The following is a 5,635-nucleotide window of genomic DNA, read 5'->3' on the forward strand; positions in this document are numbered from 1 at the left end:
TTTTCATATGCGTTTGGCCAATCAATGTCTACTTACGTCACGGGTAGTACCAGTTGTGCTGGTTAGACCCTGCTCCAGAGTAGGAGCTAATTTGGCTCTCGAAAAAGGCAGTCCGGTACTAAAATCGCACCCAGTTCCGGCGGTGCGAAAACGCCAAAAAGTGGGTGGTTCCACAATTAGTTCTGGTACTATGAAAAGGTTCCCGCGGTGTGAAAGGCCCTTATAATACAAAAAGAATGGTACTTAAAGGATTAGTTCACTTTCAGAATAAAAAATTCCTGATAATTTACTCTCCCCCATGTCATACAAGATGTTCATGTCTTTCTTTCTTCAGTCACATAGAAATTTTGAGGAAAACATTCCAGGATTTTTCTCCATATAATAGACTTCAATGGGGACCAATGGGCTGAAGGTCCAAATTGCAGTTTCAATGCAGCTTCAAAGGGCTCTACACGATCCCAGCTGATGAATACGGGTCTTATCTAGCGAAACGATCGCTCATTTTCTTAAAAAAATAAAAATGTATATACTTATTAACCATAAATGCTCGTCGTCTTCAAGTATTACGTAATCAAATTGGAAAGGTCACGAAAATGAGATGGAGTTTTTCGCCCTACCCTACCTTTTTGAACCGGAGTACACAGATGAAGAACTAACCGTGCGTGACCTTTCCAACGTGATTACGTAATATGTGAATTTGCAAACACGCATCGCAGAGCTAGTGCAAGACGAGCATTTGTTGTTAAAAAAGAAAACAATTTTTTTTATTGTTTTTAGAAATTGTTTTAGATGGTTTCGCTAAATAAGACCCCTATTCCTCCTATTTAAATGGGGTTTGTCGTATAATTAAGGAAATTAGCACCAGGTGCCAGATTAACACCAATAACTTGAAGGGATCTGAAAGTGTTCTCTAATTTTGATAAGAGTTCTTTTTACTTATATTTCAGAATGCAATTAATTTATGAAATATGCTTAAAAAACTGCCCTTCTACTCCTGTTAGGATAACTTCACATAGGACTAAGCAGTGACCTAAGCAGAAATTGTAGGTTGTTCTCTAATTTTGATCTCCACTGTATATATATGTTACTATATGTGTATTTAACTATATATAGTTATATAGGACATCTAATATGTAAGGTCAACTATGCTTACAAATCAAGGATATTTGGCATATAGTTTTACAAAGCTACACATAGACCTCATATTTAGGTCAAAACACAAACCTCAAGAATGGTGACAATCAATAGATGTAAAAAGATGACATATATAGCACAACAAATAACTAACAGCAGTGACAGAACAAAACAAAAAAAGCAAAACAATTATCCTATAACAGTAACTGGATTTATTAATACTGCAATGCGTGCTGAAAACTCACAAATCCTAAACATTTCAGCAGTATTGTTAAATTTGAAGTTCTATATTCACACAACTGTTTGACTAACATTTAGGGGATTCTGCTGGTCTAACATGGTTTTATATAGTTTCACTTAATTTCTTAGTAATTACAACTCAAAAGGTCCAATAAACTGGAAAACATATAGTTGCTCAGTTTATATTGTATTACAGACCTGAATTATACCTCAAATCATGTGTCTTGTTGAGGCTACTTCATATGAACGCCACTTACATTTTCTTCAGATCAAGCATTTATAGTGAAGATTAGAGTCTTTTAGAGGCTTTAGTTAGTCGAAAACCGTACTTAAAACTTGTTTTTTTACAGCCTCTCTTAATCGAGTGATATATAGTGCACCACAGGCTCCCACTCCAGCTGTCTAAAACGCATTTGTTTTTAGGTTTTAGTGCTTTAACTAAGTTATTGTTATTGTCGTTATTCATTTAGCAACAAATTCATGCAAATGTGCTGCAGTCGCTTTCAAATAACCCAAAAAATGCCATTCTCACCCCATAACTGCTACCATTACGTAATGTTAATGAACATAATGAGCATTAACAACCATCATCAAGTGAATGCAGATGGATCAAGCTGGGGAAAAGCACATTGTCAAAGCAATGTGTTCCAGTTTACACAAAGCCTCCCCTGCTCGCTCCTAAGACTTTATTCGGTGTCCCCCAGGGTCGTGCTTTGGGCCCGATTTGCTTTCAATGCTGATTGGTATTCGCAGCAGAGGCAGCAATTAGCTCAGCAGCAGATGAAGCACGAACGAGCCGCCGAACAATCGCTAGTGCATCACGTCCCCTCAAAACACACACAGGCACCTTTTACGCTTCCGCTGTGTATTTGTGATACAAATATGTTTTCCCGAAACGACACGTCAGTTACAGTCACACTCGCATGAGTTTCTGCATTAACATTTTGAAGCCTGTCAAGGGCTTGAAATGAATACGGCCCAAAGAGAAGATTAGGAGGTAGATGATTCGTCTCATCCATCAGTTAGACAGTTTTTCAATATCGAGCCTTTATGTAAGATGGAAAATGGGAAAATAATCTTTATCATTACACTTATGTACAGTATGTGGTTCGAAATCCAGAAATTTGTTCTCGAATAACTTGGGGCAAGAATCTGAGGGAACTACTCAATCTGGTGCCAATTCACAACTCAAACACTGCCAGAGTATTTTAGTACTTCGTTCGGTCCACATCAGAAACTGAACCAGCGAACAAGGTTTTGCTTTAAGAGGAGCATGACAGGCCAAGACTTATAACCCTATATGTCTTAGCAGTTTTGGGTTAGCTTATAGTGTATAAAAGTCTACTTCGGTGTAGACAGTTTCTCATTGATAATCTGTTATAATTTTTGGTAATATTTTTCAGTATTTCCTGATTTCACGTTAATTTAGTTAAAGTTTTAGTAACTTTGTTGTGTTTGTGTAATTGTATATATTTTTTTAATGTCTGTATAATTTGTATTATTTTTTATTAATTAGTTTTATTTTATTCAATTTTAGTACTTTCAGTTAATCTAAATGTAAAGGAGAAATGTTGCCTTGGCAACTAGCTGAAATAAAATAATATATATATATTTTTAGTTAATGTTCAGTTAATGTTTATTTTATTTCAAGTAAAAAAATTTTATTGATTTAGTTTTAGCTAAGCATAATATCCATGGTTTACTGTGCCACTGTATATTTGTTATTATTGTTTTTTTCTATTATATATTATTATACATTTTTATTGTCATTGTTATCACTTTTATTTTATTTTATTTATCTTTCTTTATTGTTATATTTTTTCTGCTGTTTTATCTTTTTTTGTTTTAATAATAAGAATTAATAATAAGCTCAGGGTTGTCTGATTTGTTACTATTGTTTTTATATTATATATTTAATATTTTTTATTATTATTATTTGCATTTTTATTGAAAACATTTTTAAATATATTTATCTTTCTTTTTTGTTTTTATTATTCTTAGTAGTAGTAGTATACGTTTATTTTTTAAATCTATTATTTTTTTTATTTCATTTTATTATAGGTTGTAGGTGATTCTGGTATATGTTCTTGTTTTTCAAAAAGTGAAAATCCGTAGTAAAAAAAGAAACTAAGCTAGTTCTGAAATAACGTTTTTTCCAGTGCGGTGGTCCTGGACGGGAAGATCTACGTGACCGGCGGCATCGTGAGCAGCGAGGGTCCGGCACTGGGAACCATGGAGGCCTTTGACTCCTGTGCAAACGTGTGGACGCTGCAGCAGAGCATGCCCTGCCCGCTCTTCAGACACGGCTGCGTGGTTATTAAGAAGTACATTCAGAGCGGCTGATGCTGACACAGACGAACACAACTCCACCGTCTCTTGCACACCGGACACCCACTTTCACAACACGGCCAGGATTAGCAGTGCTGATACCGAAGCCTCGCTCACTTTCTGACACCCACTCGGAATGTAAAAGCTAATCTTTTCTGCCGGGCGCAAACAGGCCTTCGTGTAATATAGCGCACCTGACAGAGCTGTCATTGATGTGTGTCGTGGCGCTAGCCTTAATGCTCTGTGACCATTCGGATTGGACTTTTTTACATAATTCCTTTTTATCTTCATTTACAGCGTTCACTAGGTTTTTGCACTGCCACCGTTTTAATGTTTGCATAACTTTCATTCCTCTTTCTTTGAGCAAAACTGTAAAATGACACTGTCTGGTTTCAGTAAATCCATGTGATGGTTCACTCAGTCGTATCACTATTTCATCATCTCCGTTCGGAAGCACTTTTTAATAACGTAGGGGAGACAAAGTTGTTGAACAAGCACTAAAACCTCATGTGACCTCTTTGAAAAGTTCCACCCTCCTTAGTTATGGTTGCTCACTCAGACAAGCAGGTCCCTGTGCAATTGTTAGTAAAATGAGCTCAGGAAGTGGTAAAATGGATTGGATGTTATTCGTTTGTGGGCTGGAATGAAGCGTGACATTGCAGAGGATCTTTTATCTGCCGTTTTGGATCCGAAACTGATAAATTACGCAGTAACGTGATTAAAAACGGCAGAGACTGTGAACAGAGGCTGCCAAATGCTTCTCGCAGTCACTGAAAAGAGAAAAGCAATCCCAGCTGATCACATTAGTGTAAGTGAACAGAACTAGTTACTACCGCAGATACTATATTAACTGGATCAATATGCACATAAAATGGCATGCACTGCAAAAAATGTTCTTAAGATGTATTTTGCCTTGTTTTCCAGTACAAATATCTAATAACATTTTAATTCAAGAATAATTTACTTTGCCAGCAAATTGACTTAAGATGTTAAGTCTTGATTTCTGAAAAATGTAATGTTTATGCTTAAAACAAGGGGGGGAAAACCTTAATTCAAAGCGAAAACAAGCTTATTTTTCTGACCTCATTGGCAGATTTTTTTTTCTTGTTTCAATCAAAAACTCACTTAATTTTGATACTTTTTTTTTTTCAGATAATGTTTAATTTTATATTTTATGCCATTTTGAATCTCATGTAAATGTATCTTGTTTTAAGAATGTTTAGATGTTTGTACTGGAAAAGAAAACAAAAATACTAATAAATATTATTTAAATAAATCATTTTTGCAGTGTCTAAAAAAAACAAAAAAATACGCATTTGTATTGGAGCAAAAAAATATAAAAAATCTTGATGAGTATTTTTGACTTGTTTTCCAGTACAAACATCTAAAATGTAAATATTTGAAACATCTTTGAAACCAGATACATTTACTAGAGAAGCAACAATGCATAAGTTATTAGGACTTGTTTTTAGAGGTTGAATCTTTAATATGAGTGTATTTTGTCTTAATGCCCTGCATATTTTTTCACTTGTTTTAAGTATAAACAAGTTGAAAACAAATAGAAAAATCTGCCAGTGCAGTAAGACAGAATACTCATATATTAAAGATGGAATCTATGAAAAACTTATCTTATGCAGTGTTGCTTCTCAAGTAGATACTGTCAGATAGTTTTAGATTTGACTTTTAAACAAGTCAAAAATACTAATTAAAAACTTAAGTTATTTTTGGCAATTCTGGCTGACATCCTACAATGTTAATTTGGGAATGAGGTTGACAGTTTAATTTATTACTCAAGGTTTATTTAAAGATTTTAAAAAATGCATTTAAAATTATTCAGACAGATCCTCTATAGACTTACATTAGAAAGGATCAAGAGCTTGTCTGATAATATGGTACTCGGCAACAGTTGCTATAGTTGGACTGGCGAGGGGTC

General features: G+C 34.7%; 1 protein-coding gene across 1 annotated transcript in view; it reads left to right on the top strand.

The window, feature by feature from the left end:
• Positions 1-4,604, top strand: part of LOC107678777 (kelch-like protein 29) — a 142,343-nt gene extending 137,739 nt beyond the window's left edge. Inside the window, exon 15 of the mRNA XM_016474169.1 lies at positions 3,534-4,604. Coding sequence (XP_016329655.1) covers positions 3,534-3,717 — 184 coding nt within the window. The 3' untranslated portion in view covers positions 3,718-4,604. The remainder of the gene's footprint in view (positions 1-3,533) is intronic.
• The last annotated feature ends 1,031 nt before the right edge of the window (positions 4,605-5,635 follow it).

This window comes from Sinocyclocheilus anshuiensis, unplaced genomic scaffold, assembly GCF_001515605.1.
Source record: "Sinocyclocheilus anshuiensis isolate Anshui unplaced genomic scaffold, SAMN03320099.WGS_v1.1 scaffold208, whole genome shotgun sequence".
NCBI lineage: Eukaryota > Metazoa > Chordata > Actinopteri > Cypriniformes > Cyprinidae > Sinocyclocheilus > Sinocyclocheilus anshuiensis.